At 39.8% G+C, this 27755-nt stretch overlaps 1 protein-coding gene across 7 annotated transcripts in view; it reads left to right on the top strand.

Moving 5' to 3' along the window:
• The window catches only part of LOC118404770 (oxysterol-binding protein-related protein 1-like), a 74054-nt gene that overhangs the window by 16585 nt on the left and 29714 nt on the right, over positions 1–27755 (top strand). For 5 of the 7 annotated variants that reach the window (XM_035804100.1, XM_035804101.1, XM_035804095.1 and 2 more), the window contains exons 8-15: positions 2363–2430; positions 3761–3805; positions 4344–4417; positions 5021–5084; positions 5266–5367; positions 6425–6550; positions 17139–17223; positions 17842–17939. In XM_035804100.1, coding sequence (XP_035659993.1) covers positions 2363–2430; positions 3761–3805; positions 4344–4417; positions 5021–5084; positions 5266–5367; positions 6425–6550; positions 17139–17223; positions 17842–17939 — 662 coding nt within the window. The remainder of the gene's footprint in view (positions 1–2362; positions 2431–3760; positions 3806–4343; positions 4418–5020; positions 5085–5265; positions 5368–6424; positions 6551–17138; positions 17224–17841; positions 17940–27755) is intronic. The other 2 variants (XM_035804097.1, XM_035804102.1) reach the window with 1 other exon arrangement.

Below are 27755 nucleotides of genomic sequence, written 5' to 3'. Positions count from 1 at the left end.
CTTCCGTGACCCCCTCCTTCATATATTAAGATAGTTGGTAAAATGATCCAAGTAAAATTTTTGGCATAAAGTACTGTGAAAGGCTTAATTACAGCACTTTTTTTTAGGGGAAATTGGTTTTCTTTCGTTCTCCATGCCATGACCTTTCGGACGTTCACCCCACAGAGCCGACATCTGCACCTGCGTCTAGCCGGCAGGAAGAGTTAATTCAATTAGTGGTTCAGCCAATCAGCGAAGAGGAAAGAGAAGGCTAATTAAGATTCATAAGCGGGACCACACAATACGTTAACTTGAAGACTCAGGCCGTACAGACTTCTCGCCAGGATTTTTTCAAATTTTTCAGGGGTCCGGGGGCCGCCGAATGTCCCTGGCGGGGTCCAGGGGCAGGGCCACTGTGGGGGGGACCCAGGTGGGCGAAGCCCCCCCGGAAGCTCTTGCATTTTAGACTATTGAGAAGGCTTCTTTTATCAGTTTTTTTAGGGCCATATCTACGATAATCGTAGCAGTCACTTACTTCTCTTCAGTTTGACTTTAAAATATTTCGGGTCAAAGCTTCAAAGACAACTAAAACCTCATAAACAACAAACTTTACTTAGCTCAACAGTATACAAAAATATTGTACGGGTTGCCATCCTTAGTTGAAGCGCTTATTTATAGCGCTAGTATCTTCGCTGCGCCGTTAGCCGCCGTGCGACTTTTGTTGACGGTCTGATATCCCTACGTCGCTGCCTCGCTGATATTCCCACGGACATGTTTCAAGAAAAATACCCAGCAAAAAACGCTGTTCTGCGTCAAATTCTATTCTATAAAACATGTGGGACTCAGTGTTACAGTCAAATTATTTTGTAGAAGCACCGCTGTAGGAAAGAAGGTCCAAGCAATGTAAAACATCACGTAGCATGAAGTTCGCTGTCAACTGGCACACAGCACATGACTGTTTGAAACTCTAAGTCTAATCAACAGCCGTGTTTGATTGATAGCCGGCGGTCCTTTGATGAAGTCGGCGAAAGGTGCGTTAGTTAGAAAATCTGCGTTTAGTTTTGATACGTAATTATAAGTTAGACAGTGGCGAGAATGATTATTTTCTCATCAATATTTCTCTTCAGAATTATTTGAACTTAATTGTACATCTAAACAATTGGCTTACCTGTGCAATGTTTATATGATTAATGATCAGTGTACTGAAATCATGTGTAACGTATGGCTCCTAGTCAATAGATCATCATTTTTTCTCTATAGTGACCACCTGTCTATAGTGGCCACATTTCTATCACTGGACTGGAACTTGCGAAAACTGCTGTATTTTCTCCAGAGCAAATGTATGTGTTCCTAGTGCTGTTGTTGTTTGACATAAGCTTTGAACATTTAAATTGTAAGTAACTTTAAACTGCCAGAGTTTCAGCCCAATAAAACACTCTCAGCGCCAGGGTATGAACAGACTGACCAGACAGACGAAAATAAATCCTCGAACAAGGTTCAATCGTATCTTCCGGGTCTGGCAGGACTGAGTTGTTAAACTAAAATAAGAATAGGCTCGATGGCTGATTGCATACAAAGTAAAACAGTTTAACAGTTTTACAGCTTGAAGAAAACAAACGCTCCTACAGTACCTGCACCTGCTTGATAATTATTAAATCGTATGCCCTACTTGAATAAAAAAAAGTTCACTGCAATAATAAATGTACCCACATCACAAGGAGCTTATACGTTTTTAAACTTACACCTAGTTATCGTACTGAAAATTGTTAATGACATTACATGAAGTCATTCAACAATTTTCAGTCATGATGAAAATTTTCTGAATGGAAGGTGTGATTATTGTCATTTTCTGAAAAATAGAAGCAAGCTCTGTCTTTACCTGGAATCAATTCACAATACCAGTCCACTTTGGGGGATAATGTACTGTTAAGAGGATGTTCCATTTTTGCGCAGGGGTGATTTGGAACAGTCCAATGTTGCGTGGGAAGGGGTATGGCTGAAATATGCTGTATTTGCTCTTAAGCAAATGTCGGCCTGTCTAGTTAAGATGAGAGCTCCTAATGGTCAAACATTTTGACAAGGTCTTGGTAGATTTCCGAGCGTGAGGAACACGACCCACACAGCCCTGATCACAGCTCACCCTATATGTCTCCACTTGGCTATACTGCTGATTTTTTAATTTTTGTGACTTTAAAAAAGACTAATTATATGTGTTCCTTAAAATTTGAGTTGTGCACCTTATTTATGAGTGAAGGCCAGAACTTGTCATAGAGGTCAGACATTCATAGAGCTATGTCAGACCTCAGACAGTATAAGGCCACACTAACTGTGTAAAAGTGAACAAGACAGAGTCAAAGGTTCTAATTCTGCACCCTGTCCACAGATCAAACTCCACTGGACCTCGTGAGGACTGCCCAGATGAGACAACTGTTGGATGTTAAGCCTATCAAAGTATGTTTAACAGTGGCCAATACACTCCATACACTCAGTCATTCTTTAGTTCTTACTTTCTGCCATTCCTCATTAAAGGGGAAAATTACTGTGAAATGTTAGTAGGCCACCACATGTACATGATTAGTCATTATAATAGTATGCTGAATTACTTAAAGCTTCCTTCAGGTTGTTCAGGGTATTGTTTTGCCTTGCGACACACTGTATATAAAACACTTGCCCAAATGCAAATCATAGTATTCATGCATTGGTTGGTTAAATTTTTAGTCATAACGTTATTTGTATCAAGAATCAGGCCAATTTGTCACAAGTGGATGAGCCTGTCCAGCTGGCGTCCATACTAAGTCTGATGCTGTTTTGTTCTTGTTGTCGAGTTTTGAGTTTTATTACATTTTTTAGAGCTTTTCCTCTGAGTATAATTTGTCACCGAACAACTGCTGCATGTATACTGCTACTGTGTAATACTATACATTATGAAGGTTAGACTGTTGGGTATAATGCACCCACAAAAAGTAAGGCTTAACTTGGAAGTTCATCTGTGTTGGTAGAAATCATTATTGAACTAGTTTAACTACAGTAATACCCAACACAAAAGTTGGACCCACCCGACTGAACAGCACCAGTCTTTGTCAAGGAATGAACAATCCACTGCTGCCGTGACGTCACGTTACGCAGATAAAATACGTGACTCAGTAAGCAGTGGATCATAGGTTGCAGGAAGTCTATGGCGCACACTGTCTCTGTTCAAGGATGGTTGTAAAGCTCATCTACATCTGGGTTGTTGGCTTCACCTGCCAAACAATAATTATGGGAACTCATGATCAGTTGCTTCTTTTTTGGGCTAAAATTTGAATTCTTTATTTCTTTCCATATTTTAGGGGTGCAATCCCACCCATGGCTATAATTTCTTGCAAGTCATCAAACAATAAAAATGTTCTGGTGCATCTTTTGTAAAACATAACAGTAGGTGTTGTGGAAAAGGAAGAAAGCAGTGATACCTGTAATTTGTTCAGTATCAAGTTCGAAAGGCTGGGGAAATTTCTTCCATTTCAATGAGAATGAGCCAATAGGGTAGGACTTTTTGAGGGTGATTGACAATGTGTGAACATGCTAGAGAACTATGATCTCTGGGCAGCATATATTTGCAATGAGATAAGTTGCTCTTTTCTTTTGTGCCAAAATTTAATGTTTTTGCTGGGAAATTCACCCCCTAAAATAAGATATTTGACCCTGACCACTTCACATGTCATTCCTAGTGCACACATGTGTACTCTCCTGGAATAGCTCTGACTCATTATAATTCTGTTATAATTCTGTTATCTGTTTCCAGGACATACAGAAGCATGTCCAGAGGTTTGAGGGACTCTTGCTCAGGGTAGGTAGAAAATTACCTAATAAAAGTATCAATGTTAGTCCTACTGTCACATATATGTATTTCTTAGGCTGTAATGACCAAGTTCTTCACCTCGGCACTAGATGACCTTCATTGGGTAATACCAGTAGAATAATGTACACTGCAGTGTCAAACATTACTAACAGTTATATATAACATGTAAGATTGTCCATAATATCATTTTACCAATATCAACCAGATTAGACTTTTCATGGCAGTTCTGGAATAGTCTCAAACTTGAGAGCTCTTGCTTCCTGCTTCTACTGCCATGCACAGTCCTATAGTACTGCATAAAAGAAAAGTTACATGTATGCAGCCATCCTTAGTAAATGCATTGTATGGCACTCCAAAGATGATAATGCCTGATGTGTCTTCTTAAAGTAATTTCTTCTCTGTGAAAATGACTTACGATTCATGTTGAACTTCTATTTTATTAAATATGGCTATATAAGTCATGTAACAGCAAAGAACTTTTGCCAATTTTTATCTCTACAGTTTTATAATGTTGTGTTCACTTTAGAGATCCCGATTTCTTGGCTGGAGAAGTTGTTGGGTAGTCCTTGAGAGGGGAGTTCTGTCATATTTTAGGAAAAGGTTGGTATACGTGAGGGTCATTCATCGTGCTACATTCTCTTCTCATTATGATTTCTAAGTTTCAACTTGCAGTCTATACAATCAAACATTATATCATGTATAATGTCATGTACATTGTAAAGCATTGTTTTCTGCATGCTACATGTATGTAGTGAGTTACAGATAATATGTGAACAATGTGTTGTCAGTCTTAGACAAGTTTTCGAAAATTCACTTGTCCTATCGGGCAAGTACATTAAAAATTTACTTGCCCGAACCAAATTTTCCACTTGCCTGAAATTTAAATTGCATTTTTCTATGTGTTTTCACTTTCATAAATTTTCACTTTTGTTAAGAGACAACATCTTGCGAAATAAAAGACGTTAAACAAGGACAGCAACAACAACAAAATCAATGTCTCTACTGGCTTAAAAATGACATGGTCAATATAGGCAGGCATTCGGCCCCATGTGCTGTCACACTCAGTGGTAATTTGAACGGGTCACATCTGGAAATTCTTACTTGCCCGTCGGGCAAGTGGGGAAGCACTTCTGCTTGCTTGAACAGCACTTTTACTAGCCCGGGACAATCGGGCTAATGGACTTGTTTATCCCTGGTTGTCAGGGCTGATGCTGCCAGTGGTGTGAAGAGGACAGGCTTCAAATATCTGAATGAAGCTGTTGTCACGGTCAGTAAACGTTATCAAAGGAACAAGAAAATATGTTATAGAAAAATGTCAATTTGACTTCAGAATCTGCACTATTACATTATGCACAAGGTGGTGCATGTATCTCAATCCACTACTGAAAGTCTGGTACAATTATAATGTACATAATCCTCTAAGACATGCATTTGACTTCTTACTGCAGGAAATTGATACAGATGAAAATGAGTTCAGGTTGAAGTTCTTTGACAGCACATTGCACCACTACAGTGTACCTCCGGAGACATCGACACAGATCTGCAGACAGGTGTGTGTGTGTGTGTGTGTGTGTGTGTGTGTGTGCGTGTGTCTGTGTGTGTCTGTGTGTGTGTGTGTGTGCGCGCGTGTGTCTTTGTGTGTGTGTGTGTGCGTGTGTATGTGTGTGTGCGTGTGCGTGTGCGTGTGTGTGTGTGTCTGTGTGTGTGTCCGTGTGCGTGTGTGTGTGCGTGTGTCTGTGTGTGTGTGCTCGTGTGTCTGTGTGTGTCTGTGTGTGTGTGTGTGCGTGTGTGGTGTGTGTGGTGTACATTACACATGTATGTGTAATGTACACAACAATATATGTTATGTACACAACACACACACACATACACACACACAGTGTACGCACACATAGAATGTGTGTTTGTAACATTACAGCTTGTTCTCTGACTGCAGCAATGCTTGTGTTCTGTTTGATTGCAGCTGCTGTGTAATATGACAGCAGCATGTAACATGCCAGTATGTAATTAACAGCATGTAACATGACAGCTTCAAAAGTACTGTAAATGCATTTAATTTCGCGGGGATTTAATTTCGCGGTTGCCGTTAAAAGGACTTTTCGCGGTGGTTTTAATTTCGCGGTAACACCATAGACTGCAGTCTAATACTGTACCATAATAGAAAAATGTTCGCGGTGGATTTAAGTTCGCGGTGAAGTGGTCACCACGAAAACCGCGAACATTAATCCACCGCAAACATTTCTGCATTTACAGTATTCTGTTTCATTGCAACTGCTGTGGAATATGACAGCAGCATGTAAAGTGGCTGCATGTACCATGACAGCACGTACCATGACAGCATGTAACACAACAGCACATAACATGACAGCATGTAACATGACAGTATGTAACATGACAGCATGTAACATGCCAATATGTAACATAACAGCATATAACATGACTGCACATACTATGACAGCACAATATGACAGCACATACTATGACAGCACATAACATGACAGCATGTAACATGACAGCATGTAACATGATAGCTTGTAACATGACAGTTTGCGTTAATTTAAATGCCGCATGTTTCATGAAAGTTTGTGTTCCATGTTGTGTTTACAGAGGTGGGTGAACGCCCTTCATGACCACATCACATTTAGTAACCATTACACCCAGCAGCCCCAGATGAGTGATGATGATGATGAATTGAACACCCAGCCACTTGGGAACATGGAGAATGCACTACAGGTAAGACAAGCAGACTTCATTTCTGAAGGAGAAGTGTGGTAAAGTTTGTGTCCTCACCCAGAAACAGGAATGGTTACCCGTCTTCACCTCACAACTACATGTACTTACACTACACTACAGGAAAGGGCGTAGTCTGCAAAGGAGATATTTTTTTGGATATTGATATCAATTGAAGATTTACAGTCCATGCTTATATTAGTTATGTCAGACTCTGAAACCTTATGATTATAGTCAAATGAAGCTTCAAGGGATGTTGAAAGAACAGCAACATCAGATCATTTAGTACAGCAGGACTGGTGGGCAGAGAAATTTCCTGTCGTGAGTTGTCTTGTTATGTGATTCGTTTATGGACTTAGGTAAAACACCCATCGGGGTAAAAATTTCAAGATGACATGAGGTGGGATGCTCACATCACTACTCTCATGTCCCAAATAAACATACCCTCGGAATAAACATATCCCCCGGACAAATCTTCAAAATCTAATAATCGTACCCCCCGGAATAAACATACCCCCCCGGAAAATTACCAAATTGACATGCAAACTGTGACCATGCTACTTCTGCTCAAAGAAAAGAAGATGATAAGCAGGTACTAGGTTCTTTTTATCTATTTATGCCTAAGAACCACATCAGTTAGCTGTGTAATTAATGAGCTGAAGAACTATAGATATCTTGTTCAAATTATGATATTTTCTCTATTTTGTAATAAAAGGTATATAAAGATAATTTTTTACTATCCCTAAAGTTGAAAAATTTGCCATAGGTTACCTGCTATGACCCCTAACCGTGGGCCAACGGTGCTTTCAAATTGAACAAGTGAAAATTTACATGATGCATGCATTTTCTACTTGGAACTTGAAGCAAGTAATTATAACTGTTATTAATCATAATTACTGGCATATCATTAAAACCATTAGATAGCTGCTAGTACTTAATCATATTTTCTTGAGACATTACCTTCAATTGAAACACATTAACACCCCAAAACGAAACTAAATTGGGTTTTGTTTATAAACTCCTGTTCGATAGTGTCAAAAACCAGCAACTTCCTTGTAAAAAGTTTTTGTGAGAACTCGTCTGTAAAAGTATCTCAGCATTTAGGCCCAGATACACATGTTACAAATTATATTTTGACACTAGAAACCGCTAAATTTTGAAAATCTTACGGCTATTTTTTTAAAGCAACACTTTGAAAAAATATGTATGGCCTTCTTTGCCCATTGTCAACCCAAATATGATACTTTTTTATGCGTTTACGGCATCATTTTAAAAATCTGAATCTTCCTACAAATGAGGTGCTAGTTTTACTGTCACCGCGTGCGATAGGGTGCGATTTTAAAATGTTTGGATTGGTTCGGGTGAAGTTTCCAGCTGTTTTTACCGTCGAATTCCTGCCGTTTTGGCGAATTTGCGGCCTCAAAACTCAGTGAAGCTATAGTTGTTGTTTTTATGTCCAGCATTTATTATGTGAATGAATCACTCTTCCGCCTCGCTGCCGAAAGTGCATGGAACCACAAGACCGGAAATTCCTAGTGCAAGGTGCTGGTTTACGATGTAAACAGGGACTGTAAACTACTACTAAAAGTTATCTAATAGTATGTAAAAATTGTATTTCAAAACGTCAGTGTGGTGTGTTATTTTTCCCCAATAACAACATTTACTTCGTAGCGTCATAGTGAGATGGACCGAAATGACCGAAAGTTCCGCGGAGATTGAGTACGCGTATACGCTCATGTTTGGGTCATATTGCCTGAAAAATAGTGAATTTTGAGCAAAAATACCGCGGAAATATGGGCAGAACCCCCAAAACTTTCAATAGTTTGAGAGTCCTGGCTTAGCAAAGCCCCAATTTTCAGAAAAAAAAAAAAAAGTACCGTCCAAAATAAGAACATACCGGGTGGATTTTGAGGCTGAAAAAAATAAACGTCCCGGTACGTTTATTTGGGACATGAGAGTAGAACAACCAAGAAGGGAAACCAGAGGCACATTCTATGCAGACTGCACCAATTGGACTTCCCAACCGAAGACCTTGTAACAGTATATACATGTTACATCTGCCTTGTGCTGGAGTACGCCGCGCCACTCTAGCATTTGAGTTTGACTACAAAGCAACGTGATGAGATCAAATGTATCCATTTTTTAGAGGTTATAGTCTTGTCGGAAGTCATTGACAATTTTTTCAACTAAATAAGGAGACTCTTGCTTGAGAGCAAATACAGCATATTTCAGCCATCTCCCTCCTCATGTAACAATAGACTGTTCCAAAATCACCCATGTGCAAAAATGGAACACTTCTGCTTAAAATGACTTCTAACTACTAATCACACTTTGAGCAAAAATGAACCTTACAAAACCCCCTTCAAGAATGGACTCTCCTAGTGCACCCCATGTAGAAAGGTAAAATAGACGACTCCAAAAACACTTCCGCTAAGAAATGGAATTTTGAATCATCAGCCGTCCAAAACCATATTTGAAAAAAATCCCCCCTCTGTGCAAGAATCGACTCTTCCTGTTATACCCCTATGTAAAGTGGAGCGATCCAAAAATACATCAGCTAAAATGGGACATCGACATAATCACCAAAGTCCACAAAATGAATTTTAAAAAATACCCCCTTCGTCGAAGAATGGAATCTCCCAGCACACCCTGTTTAAAATTGCACAATGGACAAGTCCAGAAATACTCACAGTACATGGCCTTATGTATAATAAGCAACCCAGTCCAAAACTGAATTTTAAAAAAGTCCCCCGTGCATGAATGGACTCTTCCAGATAACACCAGGCTTGCTGATTGGCTGCCGAATCCTCCTCATGTGCAGTCTTCAGGTGGGGGTCAACTTCCATTCAACAAATGGAATTCGGAATCATCACCCATGTCCAAAACTGAATTTTAAAAAAATCCCCCCTATGTGCCAAAAATGGAGTAGTAGTCTTATGTCAAGTGGTTTAGTGCAAAAACACTTCCGCTAAAAAAAACATTGGCATTATCACCAAAGTCTAAAAGTAAATTTTGAAAAACACCCCCTGTCCAACAATGGACTCTTCCAGCAAAATGAGCTCGCTCATTGGCTGGTCATTAATTGGATTTACCTTTTCCCCCAACCACCTGGATGTCTATGGACTAGGTAGGTAGGTAGATAATTGGATCTACCTGGTACACCTGTGGCCCTGACACACCAGAATGACCTAGAGGTCGTTGACCTCGGCACTCTAACCTCACATATCCAAAACTCTCCCTCAAAAACCTCCTTAAGGAGCCATTTTGAAGTGATTTATACCAAATATTATACATGGATCCTTTGAATAAGTATCTAGGGCACCTCTGTCCCAAATTTCAGGTCATTTGGATGTAATACCATGGTACAGGGGGCCAAATTATACAGTTTTGGTCCAAAAGTTGCAATAAAACCTCAATAAAATCATTTAAAAAATGAAAAAGAAGCATTTGGGTATATTGGCCCACTCTACCCTTGTGCCTAATTTCAAGTCATTCGGTCCAGGAACGGCGGAGATGAATTGCTTTGAAAATTTGACAGGAGAAAGAAAGAAAGAAACATTACGAATACAATATATTTCACCATACCTATGGTATGGCTGAAATATAACTATCTGATGCCTATCTATACCAAATGTTACTCATACCAGGGTACAAGGGTGCAAAATATACCGTTATAAGACCGTCAACAACAGTCGCACGGAGCTAACAGCGCAGCGAAAATACCATCGCTAGCGTTTCAACTTCGGATAACAAGTTATAAGTACTGTTGAACTCAATAACGTTAAAGTTTGTTTTTAGTTGCCTTTGACGGTTTGACCTGAAATAGTGTTACGCTAAACTCCTGAAGAGAAGTTAAGTGACTGCTGCGATTATCATAGATATGCCCCTAAGAACTGATACAATATAAAGCCTTCTGAATAGTCTAAAATGCGAGAGCCTTAGGCGGGCCTCGCTCCCCCTGGCGGGAACACTGCTATATACGGGATCACGAGGCCCCGCTTATGAATATTAATTAGCCTTTGGCCTCCTCTTCGCTGATTGGCTAGGTCTTTGATTCAATTAACTCTCCGGCTGACGCGCACAGGTGTGGCTCTGTGCGGGGTCACGGAAGGTCACGTCAGTAGGCCAAAAGAAAACAAATTTCCCCTCAGAAAAGTGCCAAAATTAATCATTTTAAAGTTGTTTATGTCAAAAATTTTACTTGAATCTTGTTACCAAGTATCTAATGCCTATCTATACCAAATTTCAGGTCATTTAATTGTAATACCAGGGTACAGGAGCCAAAAGTGTCCTTTTTTGGTCAAAAATTGGCTCAAAATCGCAAAAATAAGCATTTTGTTGCACTGTACACCAAAAGTGTTATTGAATTTATATGAAGGGATTATCAAGGCACATCTGTGTCAAATTTCAGCTCATTCGGTTGCAATACCAAGGTACAGGAGCCAAAAGTGTCTTTTTTTGGTCAAAAATTGGTAAAAAAATTGCAAAAATAAGCATTTTGTTGTACTGTACACCAAAAGTGTTATTGGATTTATATGAGGGCATTATCAAGGCACATCTCTGTCAAATTTCAGCTCATTTGGTTGTAATACCAGGGTACAGGGGCCAAAAGTGTCCTTTTTTGGTCAAAAATTGGTCAACAAATCGCAAAAATAAGCATTTTGTTGTACTGTACACCAAAAGTGTTATCGAATTTATATGGGGGCATTATCAAGGCACATCTCTGTCAAATTTCAGCTCATTTGGTTGTAATACCAGGGTACAGGGGCCAAAATATACAGTTTTGGTCTAAAATTGACCAAAAAATCTCAATAAAATCATTTTAGAGGCAGATATGAAAAAAATGGGAAAAAAGCATCAAGGTATTGGCCCACTCTACCGCTGTGCCAAATTTCAGGTCATTCGGTCCAGGAACGGCGGAGATGAATCACTTTGAAGATTTGACAGGAGAAAGAAAGAAAGAAAGAAAGAAACACTAGAAAGGCCGACATTTGCTTGGGTGCAAATACAGCATATTTCAGCCATACCCATTCCCACGCAACATTGGACTGTTCCAAGTCACCCCTGCGCAAAAATGCAATATTTTAATGTAAGTTATCCCCAAAAGAGAACTAATATTGTGAATTGATTCCATGTCAAAACAGAGCTTGCCCAATATGCCCCGGGCCCATATGGAAGAATATAATCTTCCACAGGAGCGCCTATGCATAACTGATTGGTTTTTGCGTTTCGTCGCCCTCTGGCGACGAAACGCAATGTATTGGGTTTTACCTTCAGTGGTTGCTTCGATGCATGCTTGGTGCTTGGTTTTGGTTCAACGAGACCGCATGCAACTGCTACAACTGCTACAACGGAAATACCATTGCATTGTGGTTTCGGACTTCAATATCCTGGAAAATGGCCATATAACATCTATTCCACAAGATTGCACAAGAAAAAAAAAGATTTTATCAAGAAAGCGACCGAAAATCGACATAAATAATACTATGTAGTGAGGTTAAAGCATGATGTACACTCTCATACAGTATACGTGACAACTTAGATCAATCGGTAAAGTCCTATGCCTTCAGATCCGAAAGTACCCGGTTCGAAACCGAGAGCGGATACTTTTCAGATCCGAAAGTACCCGGTTCGAAACCGAGAGCGGATACTTTTCTTTTTAAATATTGAAAATAATATATAAATATTCTACTTATTTATTGATATTGTATTTTTATATATCATTTTTTATTACTTTAGTATTCATTTCATATATGCAAGGCCTTTGTCTTATGAACAGGACTTCATAGATTCCAAACCCGGCATTCGAATTTTTCTGTTCATGGTAATGGAAAATACCGTGCAGCGACTCCTATGCGCGGTAAGATGATTCTCGCAAAACACTCGCCACTAAACTACTATTCATGATGTAAACAGAGGCTCTTGGTGTTGTTTGCATGAAACTCCATCAACAACAGCGATCCTTTCTTACAGTAGCAAATGCTCCATTGTTCAGTATCGACTACACTCACATACAAAACACGTAACAACTTAGCTCAATCGGTCAAGTCATAGGTCATCGCATCCGAAAGTCCCTGGTTCGAATCCGAGAGTGAATTTTTTTCTTTTTAAATATTGAAGATAATATATAAATATTCTATTTATTTATTTATTGATATTATATTTTTATATATCATTTTTTATTATTTTAGTATTCATTTCATGTATGCAAGGCCTTTGTCTTATGAACAGGACTTCATAGATTCCAAACCCGGCATTCGAATTTTTCTGTTCATGGTAATGGAAAATACCGTACAGCGGCTCCTATGCGCGGTAAGATGATTCTCGCAAAACACTCGCCACTAAACTACTATTCATGATGTAAACAGAGGCTCTTGATGTTACTTGCATGAAACTCCATCAAAAACAGCGATCCTTTCTTACAGTAGCAAATGCTCCATTGTTCAGTATCGACTTCATTCAGAAGTTTTCAGACAACACGGATGTAGAAAGTCACACCGCTCGACACAAAAGTATGGAAATTTTCATGAATATTAGCAAAATTATCTAGAAAAACAAGGAAGAAATGTTGTAAATGCGGAAACCAGTATAATAGAGATGAGGTAGCTGTTAATTGGTTTGGATATTTGTTTGACATTTGGTAGTCAATTTAGATAGAATCTTGTCACAGTGCTGATGGTGCTTTTTCAAGTGTACATAAGTACCTGAGTATATTGATAGATTTTATAATGAACTTATTGTACATTTGAAATAAAGTTGTAAGCCAAGACCAGCTAATAAACAGTACTCCTTTCCAAAATAACAATTTTTCTTATAGACGCAACAGCCCTTGAGTGACTTTTTCTAACAGATTTTACTTCAAGAAAAAGACAGTTCACACTCATAAACGTAGACGAAACGCCAGCTTTTTTTAAAAGCACTTGTTAGAATTGCGGCAGCTCTTATTTTTCCGAAAGTGAAAAAAAAAGCATCTTCCATTCAGAAGACGCCATTCAACAATTTCCACTTCGATAACTAGGTCTAAGTACCGTCATAATCTCCTTGTGATGTGGGTACATTTATTATTGCAGTGAACTTTTTCTTAGCAAGCAGGGCATACGTTTTAATAATTGTCAGGTGCAGGTACTGTGTAGTAGGAGTGTTGTTGTTTTTTTTTTCAAGCTAAAAACTTCAATCTTCTTCTTGTTTTGTATGAGCCATTACATAAACGGAGACGTCTCGAAATTTTACAAGAATTTTACCACTCTGTCGCTTCATTTCTTTTCTGAAAGATCCCAGGACCAACAAGTTAATTTGATTTTGCTTTATCTATATATTTCATTTTCCTTCGAATTCTATGCCCCTGCATACCACTGTTAAATTGTTTTACTTTGTATGCAATCAGCCATCGGACGTAATCTTGTCTGAGTGTTATAATTTCCTGCTCGTAGCGTGCGAGACCTGGAGGATAGATGTTTCTACTTTGTTCGCGGGGGTTTCTTTTCGGAGGTCAGTGGTGATACTCTGGTACTGAGAGTGTTTTATTGGGCTCAAACTCTGGCAGTTTAAAGTTACTTACAATTTGAATGTACAAAGTTTACGTCAAAAAAGAACAACAACAACACTAGAAGTACCTACATTTGTTCGGGAAAAAATACATGCATCAAAACTAAACGCAAGCCGTCCAATTTTCCCTGTCCAAATCTGCCGAAAATGATTGATAGTGCCATGCGGAATGTTGGTAAATTCATCGACACTAACGTTCAATGCACGCGTACCGTCCGCTACCGCTCAAATGACCCTGTCTGAACTCCAAATCCTCGCAAACTACAATTTCAAACCGGGCACAGGGTACCATATGGCCACTTGGGTCTGTAATATGCATCTGTTTGTGTATATACGGGATTGCAAGGCCCCGCTTATGAATATTAACTAGCATTCGCCTTTCTCGTCGCTGATTGGCTGGCGTCCATAAAGTAATTATCTCTCGCTCTCCCCAGACCGCTGGCACCTGGCACGTGTGGGCTCTGGGGTCACTGGAGTTCACGGCAGGAAGCCGAAAGAAAACCAATTTCCCCTCAGAAAAGCGCTGAAATTAAGCATTTTAAAGTAGTTTATGCCCAAAATTTTACTTGGATCATTTTACCAACTATCTAATGCCTATCTACACCAAATTTAAGGTCATTCCATTGTAATTCAAGGGAACAGGGGGCCACAATATACCGTTTTGGTCAAAACATGACCTTTAAACTTCAATAAAATCATTTTAGAGGCAGATATGAAAAAAATGAGAATAAAGCACCTCGGTATTGACCCACTCTACCTTTGTGCCAAATTTCAGGTCATTCGGTCACGGAACGACGGAGATGAATCGCTTTGAAGACTTGACAGGAGAAAGAAAGAAAGAAAGAAGGAAACATTACGAATACAATATATTTCACCATACCATATATGGTATGGCTGAAATATAATTACGAATACAATATATTTCACCATACTATGTATGGCTGAAATATAATAAGGAGACTCTTTTTTCACATGTTAGTCTTTATTCACACTGATGTTTGGGACTGCATTGTAAAAATTTGCATGAAGTAGTCACTATACACCACCGGCACTAGGTCTCGCTGCTTGGTTACAGGAGCAGTAAAATGTGAACCATCAAAATTGCCCTGAGGAAAAAGACAGATGGTCATCATAATGTTGTTGCAAAGAAAGCAATGGTTGTGTAAAAAGTGTCTTAAGTTAGAAGCTGCATGAAAACAAAATTTCTGGGTTCTGACACAGCTATGAAACTTGACATGCAAAGGAACTTCTGTTTGCGGTATGTTTGGTTTGGATATCCCCAATCGTTCCCGGACATGGCCATGTCCGATAGTTTGTGGTACCCGCACACTCCGAGTGTTGAGAGGTGGTTGAATGTGAAGGTGTAGTGTGCATTTAGGTCATAGTTGCTATCAATGCTTTTTGAAAAAAGATTTTACAGCACTCAGTATGAAAGTCAGTATACATAACTGTATTTCCTGCAAACAGAACTATTTCAGTCCATTTTTTAAAAGCTGTAACTGTTGTCCGATGTTGCTGTTTGATAGATAGTTCATTCCACACCGTAAGGCCCTGGAACTGTAGACTATCTCTGAAGGACTGAACCTGAGCCTTTAGTACTGTCAACATGTGCGGATCCCATTCCGTCAGTTGCTTCCCAGCAGCCCGTGTCCGTCTGTGCAATACTGGTGGTGACATCCACTTAATCGTGTACACAGTTAAACCAACATGTTAACTTCCGCTTGCTCAGAAAGTGGCTCTATCCCAGCCTCTGCTAACACAGGGTTTTGGTGGGTATACGGTCATTGAGTTTACTCTTACTAGTTATGATTCTGGCAGCACGATTTAACAACTTGTTCAACTGCGTCATTTTTTATTTGTTGGCATTCAAGAGCTATGGCATCCACATGCCGTTCAACAGAAGTCCAAGTGCGAGTACATGTATACCAGAGTCCTGCACATGAGTTCTGGTACTTTTACACAGCTCCTATTCCAATAGCAAAATGCCAGGTGGTGCCAGTTTACAATGCGAGCTTGGAAATTGCTCTACATCAAGACTGGAGTTGTCACCATCTCGCTTTGGAATTTCATTCAACTACCACACTGTGGGACCAAATTCTGTTTGGAAAGTAACTGGTGCACCAAATTAATATCCAGTTTATCACCCGAGGAGCCTGGCTGTTTTGTGTGGTTTGATTTTCAGTTCTACCAAGTATGGACTTTGGCTCAACGTCAAACTGGAGTAGGGCTAGCATTAATTCATAGTAATTAGTTCCTGCCAGCCATTTTCATGATGGATTGGATAATACTGTAACAAATTTACATGCCCATGCTAAGAAACATACTCCTGGCTAGCCTCGGTTTGTGTAGAGGGCCAACTGAACAACAGAATGTATGAGAGCAGGACTACAGAATTCAACAGACCAGTTGGAGTTTATGTTAAATTGGAAGCGACTCTACAGTGGAGCGACTGCTTTATGAAAATATTGAAGACCAGGACACCAGTAGTTAATGTTGGTGGACCGTGGACTGATGTGCGTTTGAAAGCGAAAAGAGCAATGGCTTCAGTGCCCAGTACAAATGGACGAACCCGTCAGGAGCAGTCCAAAATACTTAAAACAAAGCAAAACAAAAAACAATTTGCATTCTGAAGGCAACTTATACAAACTACAGGGAAGTGGGGATCCCGGGTCGGTACCTGGCTGTAAGACTGCTTTTAATAGCATAAGGTGTAAGGAAAGTGCAATACTCGAGGCCAGAGGTAGATAATTACGTGATAATTACTACCAAAATATGCATATTGCTTTTTGACATGGCGACAGACTGTCACACGTGACCGGGCATATCTAGGTGTTTCATGGCTATGTGTGCGGAAATGCACGGGCCTTAAAAACGTACCGGACACAGAAATGGTTCGTTTCTGGCCATTTGTCAGACCTGTATCATTGTCGGGGTTAGACATTAGTCAAGTCCATCAGCCCGATTGTCTCAGACAAGTAAAAGTGCTGATGAGGATAGGACATTTTAGAAAACCTAATCCAACATTCTATTTATCTCCATCTACCAGACGGCTCATGCTCATCAGCAGATCCTGGAGAAGCAGATTTCAGACATGACGGCAGTACTGGAAGGGGTGGATATCAACATGCAAGGTAAGGAAGGCAAACTCTGGAACTAATTTTTCCTCAATGGTCACAATGTTACATTTTGTTTTGTAGCAGTAGTCAAGGGACTAGGTAGGTAGGTAGGTATCCCTAACAAGATCCAATTTTGAGCCCTTGGGAGGCACCAATTTCCTCTCTTGACTGAGTTTTCATGTCATGTATCAGACAAGTCTGATCTGGAGGTGCATGTATACTCAGTTGATGATATGGACAGTCCAACACAGACAAATGATGAACAGGAAAAACAAAACAAAGCCCTATATTACTGATAGCTTACCAGGGCAAAGTATGCATAACACAATCCTCATAAACTGTTTTTAAACATCAGCCTGCAAAAAAACACCAACATATGTCCTAACATCTGTTCGGACATTACCTGCTTGGAGATTACCCCCTCAGATCTTCTTGGAGATTACTTCATATTATTAGTAACATCTACTTGCCATATTCCGTGTTCACATCCATCTGAGATGAGCTGACATGGCAGGGTAATGATGATAATCATTGTCATGGCAGCACATCTCCAATAAAAAAAAAATCCTGAGCATCACCAGTCTTGGTGTTACATGTACATTGTAACTGGTCACTCCTATGCATGTTCCTCAGGACCAGTCACACAGAAGCTGAACCAGCTCAGAACCACCTCCCGAGACATGTACACAGCCATGACGCACTGTCTGTCACTTCTCACACAACAGGAAGAGGTCAGACTTATGTTCTACTCTTTTTATATATCATAGCACAACCAATTATTGTACATGATTGTATACATTATAGCCAGGAATACATTACTCTGTTGAGTAAGGTGTTATTTAATACTTTAGAGTCCACAACAGAGGACAACCTTCTAGAGGTGCACATTTAGATGGTCTCCTGAGACTGCACTTCTTAGAGAGAGTCCATTCCACATGCGGGTGTATGTCACCTTAGTTTACAAACAGTTGTTTGTATTTCTAATGGATATTTCATACTGTAAATACATGTACATTTAACTTCATGGGGATTAAATTTCACGGTAGCAGAAAAAAGACTTATCACATTGGTTTTAAGTTCGCGGCAGCACCATGCACTGTAGTTTCTTACTGCCATGGAAAAATGTTAGTGCAGTTTTAACCTCGTGGTGAATTGGCTGCAGACAGTAGAGCTGTTTTGAAGTCATCCCAATTCTCTGGATGTTCTTTCTGGGGCTTGCCTTAGGAAGGGGTTGCTGAATTACCGGGCCTAGGAAATAACGAGCAAAGTCGAGTAGATTCATATAGTAAGGTTCTTTGAAACACGTTCAACCAGAATTGTACGCACTTTCAACATTACAATGTCTATCAGACACCATCATCAGGGAGGGTTAGAATGACTGGGTCTGATTCTTGCTGCTACTTATAGCCGATGTAGGTGGCGCTGCAGCTATAACTTCAGATCCAGTCATTCTAATCCTGATGATGGTGTCTGATAGACATGGAAACATTGGAAATTATTACAAGACTGGTTGTTTCGAAGAACATTTACTAATATGAGTATTTTACCAACATGATGAAACTATTTACAGAAGTCAGTAAGGCAGTCATAGTCATACGGTGTATTACAGCACCGTTGGGGTTATACCGCCCCTTACAGGGTGGCATACCCTTTCTTCTAGCTGAATACAAGACGGGGATGTGCCAGGTCTCTCGTCCGGTTGAATGATGTAAATCACCATGTGGCTGATATGGTATGTAGGTTTGCCAGACCTCCATCTGGGTGATTTGAAGTGAATCACCAACTCCCGACAGAAGGGTTAGCTCCATCTCACACCGCACCATCGCATGATGGGGTGTGACTCTCCCCATACACGAGACCTCCATTTAACGTCCTATCTAAGGGACGGCCCTAGCCAAAGCTAGGTACTCATTTTCACCTGAGTAAAGTGAGGAGAGTCATGTAAAGTGCCTTTCCCAAGGGCACAAGATCAGTAGCATGGCAGTCAGATTTGACCTTGATTACATGAAGATTTTAAAACACCAGTCACCAGGGAGTCAGATACTCCACCAAACATATTCCTTTAAGAATAAGCATTACATCTCTACTGCTGTCATGTGCACATCACCTGACTTGGCAATTCTTTTTTCTGTTTCAAATGTTTTTTCTCCCAAGATTCACCATGGCTAACAAAGATTACATGATGTAAAAAATTTGTTCTCATTCAGAAGAGGCATGCAGACCACGAAGGATCAACCTTATTTAAAGTTGAACATTCTGTGTAGCCAAATGATGGCAATAGAGGGTTTGACCCATATCTTTATCTTGCTGTTTTGGCAATGGCAGTCCTTGCTATCAGACAATGACCTTACAGAGGCGGTGGCAGCAACAAAGTTTGTAGGGGGGGCACTTTTACTGACAAAATTTTTAGCAAATGGGGTCCGCCAACATGCTTGAATATTGTCAAATTGTGACCCTCTGAAATGCTATTTCCTGCATTTTGAGGGGAATATTTTTCTGACTTTGCTAAATTTGATGCCATTTCTGTTAGAGAACTATTTTTAGAGTAATGACCCATGCACAACATCCCCCTCCCATATTTTCACTATTAGCCGTTACAAGGGAGGTCTGGAGAACATTTTGAAATCTTGACTATCTGAAACGTCATTTCCTGCATTTGAGGATTTGAGGATTCTTGACTATCTGAAACGTCGTTTCCTGCATTCTGTTTGTAGTATTATATTTAAGTTCAATAGTAAAATTTCTATCATTTCAAAGGTTTGTTGGGGTGACGCTCCCTCAACATATTTTCATCATGTCCAGCACCGAAGGTTCGAGCCGTTGCAGGGGAGTTCCGGTAAAGTTTTGAAATCTGAAACACCATTTCCTGCATTTTCAGGGCCTGGCATAAATTTTGCTGGTAGACTAGTTAGGTCAATTCTTTAGGGGGATATTTGTTTGAACCTTAAAGTTTGTTTATTCATGAAAGCGACAAATCGGCCTGCAGACCGCTTTACATTGAGGTCATGAGAGAAGAGGCAAGGTTCATAACGTATATAACTGTTACAGACTGAGACACAGTTTACGTCATTAAAAGTCCTTTTGAGTCTTATAAGTCTATATACACAATTTTACATAGTATTACATGGTACAAAATACATAATAGCGAGAGACACAATTCGAGTCCATCATTTCGGCCATTTCTGTTATTTTAGAGTTGGGGCTGTGCGCATGTCTGGTGTTAGGCTGTACGAAATGTTTGGTCCACGGTAGCGTTCAGAAGGTTTCCCCGTGGGGATTTGGGACAGCAAGTTGATTGCTTGTATACTTAGTCTGGTTGTTCTTGTACTTTGGTCAAGGCAGTAGACATCTCGTGCATCTAGGGTAGGAGTTTGTTGTTCAGAGCTTTGTAGATGAGTACGGCGGTATAGTATTGATGTGTTGCCTCTAGGGCTGGGTACCGGTACAGAAAATTCAGGTCCAGGTCCAGTTCAGGTCCAGAGGATCAGGTCCAGGTCCGGACCTGAACCTGGACCTGATTCAGTATGACTCATACCAATGGTCCATTTCACTACAAAGAAATCTGTTTGGTGGAGTATTAGACTTACACTGGCATTTTAAAATCCTACAACGCTAACTGCAACTGTGCAATTGGCTGTAAAACTTGGTAGAAATTACTCCAAACTCTACTCTACTTCACTTTTGTTATTTTCTTCCACCTGCAAGCGCCAAGACGTGTGAATGCCTGATCAAATAATCTGTTAATTTTCTAATAGGTCCAACATCCGGTCCACCTGATTTTTTCAGGTCCGGTTTTTCTGGACCGGTCCAATAAGAAAAACCGGTTTTGTACCGGTACGCTGTACCGATACCCAGCCCTAGTTGCCTCAATATCCTTCCGGCCCAGCTTACAGAGTACTTCAGTTGATGGTGTCCTGTTTGGAGCCTTCGAGTATTAGTTTTCCCGCCCGGTTCTGCATGGTTTGTAGCTTCTGTAGGTCCTGATCTGGAGCAGTGTTCCATGCCGTGCAGGCGTTTGCTATGTGTGGTAGAAAGATGGCGTTGTACAAGGTGTGGAGTGCTGATGTTGTGATGAAGGGGCTGATATGTTTTGTAACAGTGGTTCAAGTCTACCGTCCTTACCAAGGAGCTCTGGGCTTTTGTGGCGACAGCGATAGCGGTCCTGATTTGTAATCTGCCGACCCGGGTTTGATCCCGGGTGTCGGCATGTTTGTTTCTTTCTGTTCTTACTCGCCTCTCCGAATTCTTACAGTTTCATCATAAATGATAATGATTGCTTCGGTTTCCCTTGTACGGCTTTCACCTGGTCCTTCCAGTTCAGTTGACGGTCAATCACCACACCTACAATGTAAGTGTATTGGTCACTGTTTGTATATTGATGCCGTTGACAGCCAACTTGGGAGCATAAGAGAAAGGTATATCTTTCTTTCTTTCTTTCTTTATTCGCACATAATAGCATGGCTTAAAAACAAATGTGTATACAGAGATGAAGAACATGCGGGGGGTGGGCAGAAGCCTATGTGGCTTTTCTTTGGCCTCCCCCAGAAATAAGTTGCAGAAATAATAATTATACATAATTAAAGTGAACGAAAAATGCACATAACATAAGTTGAAATCATCATGTGAAATATACTAATGGAATAGAAGTTGTATTACAAATGATCAAATGAAATAATAAATACAAAACAAAATAGACAAAACATATACAAGTAACTTGGGATTTGAGAAAAAAGGTAGGACCTCTAAGTTTTAAGAATCATTAGCTATCAACTACCAAAATCAACCAAAAACTAATATGAAAAACAAGGAAACAAGGAAATCAAACAAATCAGGTACTCTCATGTCCCTAATAAACATACCCTCCGGAATAAACATACCCCCCGGACAAATCGTCAATATCTAATAAACGTACCCCCCGGAATAAACATACCCCCCGGAAAATTACCAAATTGACATGTATTTAACTGTGGCCATGCTACTTCTGTCCAAAGAAAAGGAGATGATAAGCAGGTAGGTCTTTTTATTCATTTATGCCTAAGAACCACATCAGTTAGTTCTATAAATGATGAGCTGAAGAACTATAGATATCTTGTTCGAATCATGATGTTTTCTCAAATTTTTTAATAAAAGGCAAGTTGAAATTCGCAGTGAAACCTGCCTTTACACCTGAGTATAGGGGCCACGTAACTGGCCATGCGGTCAGTTTTCGTCGGTCCCTTGGATTTTTCCCGTTGACCTAAGCATTAAGAAATAGTCTAATAGCGGTCACCTGTCGAATGCGGTCGCGGCCAGACGATTTTCAGCCCGGCCGCTATGCCAACACTGCCGTCACGGGCGCGTGGCCGGCCGCGTTACGCTGCGCTAAATAGTAAATTATCCACGAGGGGATCACTTTTTTTTCTGTACTACATCAGTAAAGTGTCGGTTCAACTTGGACTATTTATGAAGGAGACATTGATTAAAGGAAACATTATACAAAATTATGTGATTTTATGCGATAAAAGCTCCTTGGCGAAGTGTTGTTGAATTCACGTGGCGTTTTTTTTCTCATCTCAGACTCTTTGCACTTCTACCCTTCTCTACATCGTCATTTCTGTGCAGACTGGAAGGCTATATGGGCAATTTTTACAAATAGACCGTCCGTTCATGTATCTGATGTTTTAGGTTCTTGAAATGCATGTAAGCTGTCCCAATTTTCGTATTCCGCGGGCCAAAAATGGAAATCGCCGTCTTTGCGTTTTCCTCCAACATGGCGTCGCAGCTGTTGATAAACAAGGTCACTAGGGGTCAGTGGACGACTCCACTTTTACCAAGGTAAAATATTGCAACAAGATTTCTGATGTGTAGCATAAAATACAGTGATTACGGTATAAAAACGATTAAAATCTATTAAATGAAAGTTAGTTATGTGAAAACTAGACTAAGGTTGATTTTTATCAAAGAAATAAGCCTACGTAGAGAAAGTTTTATTTCGACGTCACCATCTCGGCATAATGGCACATGCATCTACAAAGGAAAGTTGTGGCGGTGAAATGATTATGAACTTGCTGTTTTTACCGACGAATTCCTGTCGTTTGGGAGAATTTGCTGCGTCAAAACTCATATCACAAGGGAAACGAAGTTATTGTTATTTCTACGTCCAGCATTTATTATGTGAACGAATCACTCTTCCGCCTCGCTGCCGAAAGCGCATGGAACCACAAGACCGGCGGGAAATTCCTCGTGCAAGGTGCTGGTTTACGATGTAAACAGAGACTATAAACTACTACTAAATTAAAACTAAAACTTATTTATGTAAAAATTGTATTTCAAAACGTCAGTGTGGTGTTTTATTTCCCCCCAAGAACAACATTTACTTCGTAGCGTCATAGCGAGATCGACCGAAATCACCGAAAGTGTACCGCGTACGCGTACACGCTCATGGAAATCCGCGCCGTTTCGCCCGAAAAATAGGGAATTTTGAGCAAAAATACCGCGGAAATATGGGCAGAAAACCCCCAAAATCCAATTCTTTGAGGGTCCTGGGTAAGCAAAGCCCCAATTTTCAGAAAAAAATAAACGTACCGTCCAAAATAAGAACGTACCGGGTGGATTGTGAGGCTGAAAAAAATAAACGTCCCGGTACGTTTATTCGGGACATGAGAGTAAAAGTTATGCTTGGGTGTGTGATGCAATCAATCTTAACAAGCTTTTTGAACCTGGGTAATGATAAGCAGCATTGTTGGACTTGACTTAAATTATTCCAGATGGTTGGGCCTCTAAATTTTATTGTGTGTTGTTTTAGACAAGATTTTGCTTTAACTGGTCTTAAAAGATTCTGCTGTCTTGTGTAGTGGTGGTGAAAATCTGAATTTGAATTGAAATTAAAAAGACATCTAAATTGCTGTGGTAGGAAAGAACTATTGTGGACAATTTTATGTACAAATATGGCAACTTGAAATTTGTTGATATCAAATACCGTCATAACAGTTAAGTCATTAAAGAGAGATGTTGTGTGTGCTGTGAAGGTGGCATTGCCCGCAATTCGTACAAAGCGCTTTTGAAGGAGGTACAGAGGTTTGATAGATGTAGTGTATGTGCTAGCCCATATGATATTGCAGTAAGTTAAGTAAGGGTAAATCAAACTGTAATAAAGAGTCATGAGTATATTTCGTGAAATCAAGGTTTTTACTTTTCTTATAATGCCTATGTTTTTCGAAATTTTATTGCAAACACTATTAATTTGGATCTTCCATGAAAGTTTCTCGTCAATTATTATACCTAAGAAGCGGGTATGACTTACTTGTTTGATAGCTTTGCTGTTTATATAGATTTTAGCTTTTTCTCTATCATACCTCTTGTTCCTTCCTGAAAAGATAATGAAATTGTTTTTTTTTACGTTGATTGACAATTTATTCGTCTTGAACCAGTGATTAACTTTACACAATTCATCATTAACAATTGTCATTAATTTTTCAAACTTTATATCGGACATAAAGAAGTTGGTATCATCCGCGAATAACAGGGCAAATAATTTGGTTGATACACATGCGAGGTCATTAACATAAATAAGAAATAAGAGCGGGCTAAGAATGGACCCTTGTGGAACACCACAAGTGAGGACATTTTGGGAGGAAATGTTATTTAGATTGGACACGTATTGTTTTCTGTTAGTCAAATAGTCTGTTATCCAGTGAAGAGCTGAGCCGGTAAATCCATATTTGAATAGTTTCTTAAGATACGAGGGGCGTTCAAGAAGTAATCCACCTGACCCACTTCCAGTTGTCTGATCTAGATGAAATTTTGCATATGTAATGATTCATATCTCTATGGGTTATGTTGCAAAAAACAGCTCTGAACTAATTTTGGTTTTTGATTTAAAGGTGTTTGAACTGAGTCAGGTGTGAAATGGACCAGGTGTGAAATGGAGCCAGTTGAGTGTCGCGCAGTGATCCGGTTTTTGTATTTGAAAGGACGCATACCAAATGAGACTTTTGATGAAATAAAAGAAACTTATGGTGATGATTCCCCATCATATGACCTTGTAAAACGCTGGCATTGTGAATTCAAACATGGCCGGAAGTCTGTGGAAACAGCTCCCAGACCTGGTCGTCCCTCTTCTGCCATTGATGAGGCATCTGTTGCAGGACCAACCTGGGGCGTCCTACAAAAACGGTGTACAGAGCTGCATCAAACGATGGTAGAAATGCATAACTCTGGGTGATTCCTATGAAGAGAAAGACAAAAACGGTGCACCAAGTTTCATTAATCTCCTCCTTTGGGAAATGGGTCAGGTGGATTACTTCTTGAACGCCCCTCGTATGTTGTGATCTACAGTATCAAAGGCTTTTGAAAGATCCAGAAATATTCCTATAGTGTATTCGTTATTTTCTAAAGATGTGGTTATTTTGTCAACTAGTTGTAAGAGTGCCATGTATGTAGAATGTTTTTTGCGAAATCCATATTGATGAGTATATAATATATCATTATCTTCTAAGTGATTCATTATCCGTTTGTATACTATTTTTTCCAGAATTTTTGAAAAGGCCGGTAAGATTGATATTGGGCGATAGTTGGTGAAAACACAAGGATCCCCAGCTTTGTACAGTGGTAAAACCTTTGGTAATTTGAGGTCTGTTGGTACTATTCCATTTCTTAATGAAATTTGAAAAATATGGGTTATTGGCTCTAAAATTTCAGGAACAATTTGTTTCAAGAGCGCGGCACCTATTTCGTCTTGACCAGGGGCTGCATTTTTTAGATTCATAATAATCTCGTTAATTTCTGTTGAAGTAGGTTCTTCGAAAGAACTAATACATTATATTAGATGGATAAGAATTTTGAATGTATTGTAAAGGAGAAATGCCTGTTTCTTCTATGTCATTTGCTAAATTGGGGCCGATGTTAACAAAGAAATCATTAAATTTTTCAACTTATGTCTTTTGGATCAGATACCTCAAGTTCCCCGTCAATAAATCTACTAGGAAGAGCATTAGTGGCTTTTTTTCTATTTAGAATTTCATTAATTAGTTTCCATGTTTTACGTATGTTCGTGGAAGCAGCTGTAAATTGTTCATGGTAATATGATGAAAAAATGAAAAAATGTGACACTATGATTTTTAGAAGTCGGAAAATGTACTTTGTGTCATCAATGCATTTGCTCACTTGTGTACTGTTGGTTAAATTACATTTTGTGCCCTTGGTGTTTATCTGTACATGTATTTAATTTGGTCATGTTAATGGTTAGTCTTAATACTGCAGTTGGCTATTCATTTTGTGTCCTTGGTTGGGACTTCCTGTGGTCTCAGTTTTGTGATGCCATCCCCATGATGTAAATCACTAATGAGATTTGGGCAACCAATATCTGCTATCGTTTTTTTTTTGACATGTGGTACAGGCAATGTTTCAGGTACAGTCAAACCTGTATTAGCAGCCACCTTTGCATAGCAGCCACCTGGCCATAGTGGCCACTTTTTGTCGGTCCCCTGGATTCATAATGATTAAGAAATAGGCTTAGCGGCCACCTTTCCAACGCGGCCACGGCCACAAGATTTCTGGTCCCGTTAATACAGGAACACTGCCTTTTGCAACCATACTGCAGCCTTATGTCACCCTGCACCGAGTTTGAAATTGTAGTTTGCGAGGATTTGGAGTTCCTGACAGGGTCATTTTGGTGGTAGCAGAAGGTATGCATGCTTTGAGCATTAAAGTGCAAGTCTTTGTCAGTGAATTTACCGAGCAAGACAATGTTACTTGGTGACAAAGATTTGTGGGAACTGAAATCATGTGTAGCTTGCTCATGGTCAATTGATCAACATTTTTTCTATAGTGGCCACTTGTCTATAGTGGCCATATTTCTCCTGTCCCTTGAGTGGCCGCTATAGACAGGTTTGACTGTACAATGTAAGTGGTAAAGGCTTTGTTTATGTTTTAGATTTGGTAGCTTTTTGAAGACAATATCTCATCACTGCAAATTTGTGATAAAGTTGTCTACCCAACCACTTATTGGTTTTGGGAAATGTTTGCTGGGTGTTTGCTCTGTACAGGTGCTTGTTTGCATAAGTCAGAATGGTTGTTTCACTGGTAAATGGTCGGTGCAGTCAGGTTATGGGTGCAACTGCTACGGCCCAGGGATACAAGCAACCCAGTACAAAAAGTACCTCCTGAAAAGAGCCTCCTTGATTGCAAAAACAAAACCTCTGTGTTGGGAAGCTTGCCCTCCCAATGCCAGTGTCAGTTGAAAGCAAAGACGCAAAATTGGTAAAAATGGGCAACTAAGTACAAAATGTAATCGGAACAAAAATCTGTTGACAAGTTTACCTTGAACTAAAATTTTAGATTTGCTGTTAGAAAATGAGATTTTAGCACTCCCTGATGTGAGACCTAGGAAAAGCTGATCCTCCCACCACAGTGGCTGGACACTTTTACATTGAACATGCAAGACCCTTGAAACATTTTGAGATTCTCACTAGAATGTTCCTTATATTTTCCGGGTGGGTGGGGGGTGGGTGTCGGCCCTACACCGCTGCTTGCCTCATTGAAAAGCATCTTGCTTTGGTTTGTATGGT

The sequence above is a fragment of the Branchiostoma floridae genome, chromosome 17, assembly GCF_000003815.2.
Source record: "Branchiostoma floridae strain S238N-H82 chromosome 17, Bfl_VNyyK, whole genome shotgun sequence".
NCBI classification, from domain to species: Eukaryota; Metazoa; Chordata; class Leptocardii; order Amphioxiformes; family Branchiostomatidae; genus Branchiostoma; species Branchiostoma floridae.
This window is presented reverse-complemented; position numbering and strand designations above follow the sequence as displayed.